The sequence below is a fragment of the Citrus sinensis genome, chromosome 9, assembly GCF_022201045.2.
Source record: "Citrus sinensis cultivar Valencia sweet orange chromosome 9, DVS_A1.0, whole genome shotgun sequence".
In the NCBI taxonomy this organism is placed as follows: domain Eukaryota; kingdom Viridiplantae; phylum Streptophyta; class Magnoliopsida; order Sapindales; family Rutaceae; genus Citrus; species Citrus sinensis.
Window position 1 is genome coordinate 27,632,183 of NC_068564.1, and position 1,363 is coordinate 27,633,545.

A 1,363-nucleotide genomic window follows, 5' to 3' on the forward strand; every position below is an offset into this window, starting at 1 on the left:
TAAACCAGCTTTATTTATTTTATAAGAAAATCCATGCAATTTAGATAATTATTGCAAGAGCGTGCATGTTATAATAAGCAAATAACGCTAGCTAATTCCACTGAATCGGCACAAATCCATGCAAAAGAAAGGGCAAAATCCATGCAAAATCCAGATCCAAAAGTCTACTCTTTAATCATAAATGATAACGGAAAAAATTGATTTTGTATTGGTCAGGGGTGGGGCATGGCTAGCTAGGGCCTAGGGTTTCCCTTTTTCTTGTCAAAAGTGACAGTTGTGCGCATTAACTGCCTCAACACGGTTTTTAGATGAGAAGATGAACAAATTTAAGAGCTCAACCGTACATTCTCATGCTTCAAATCCCTATATAATCCCTGCTTTGAGCTCCCACTTCTCATCAAACTCATCTTTCAAGTTAATCAGTTACAGCTACTGCATTATCATGACGACGATGAGTAATAAGTTTCTTGTTGTGCTGCTTCTCGGTGCTCTTGTGTGCTCCATCAATGCTAGGAAGCTTCTGAACGAAAAGGGTTCTTTTGATGATCAAAAGAACTTCATTCACCATCATTTTGGCGGTGGCCTTGGTGGAGGCGGAGGCGGCGGACTAGGAGGTGGAGGTGGCTTAGGTGGAGGTGCTGGAGGTGGGCTAGGTGGTGGAGCTGGTGCTGGAGGTGGGCTTGGTGGGGGTGCTGGACTTGGAGGAGGAGGTGGTGGAGGCTTTGGCGGCGGCGGTGGTGCCGGAGGAGGAGCAGGTGGAGGAGCTGGCTTCGGTGGTGGAGCTGGATTTGGAGGTGGTGCTGGTGGTGGTGGTGGAGCTGGAGGTGGTGGAGGAGGAGGATTTGGAGGTGGTGGTGGACTAGGTGGCGGTGCCGGTGGTGGTTTTGGTGGCGGAGCTGGTGGTGGATTTGGAGGTGGATTGCCTTGAAGACCATATTATATTATCATTAAGCTAAATATCGTTGTTTACCAAAAAAATATTAAAGTTATTGCTCTTCTAAATAAGTTTGTAATTACCATATTGCTTCATATTATCATCAAGTGTTTAATCTGTCTTGGTTCCAAATTTTAATGAAGAAATAAAGCTTTTTTATATGCTGTGTACTAAATTTATTTATTTATTTTATTTAATAGCAGTCTTCACTCGTCAGTCGTCACTGAGTTTTTATTTTCTTGTACGTGTTGAGCAGAGGAGCAGTTACAACTTACAACCCTAGCTAGTAATAAATTAATTAGCAAATAGTAGGGGACAATATATGTGTTAACATTAAATTTAGAATAATAAAGCTGAAAATATTGGTGTTTAATTTATTAAATGCGAGTTGTATGAGCCAGTGATAATTAATGACATAATAACAATGAT

At 41.5% G+C, this 1,363-nt stretch overlaps 1 protein-coding gene across 1 annotated transcript; it reads left to right on the top strand.

The window, feature by feature from the left end:
• The first annotated feature begins 342 nt into the window (after positions 1 to 342).
• Positions 343 to 1,093, top strand: LOC102622552 (glycine-rich protein 23). Its single transcript, XM_006474978.4, has one exon. The coding sequence runs from the start codon at positions 443 to 445 to the stop codon at positions 926 to 928; it is 486 nt and encodes a 161-aa protein (XP_006475041.1). The 5' UTR covers positions 343 to 442; the 3' UTR covers positions 929 to 1,093.
• Positions 1,094 to 1,363: the final 270 nt, after the last annotated feature.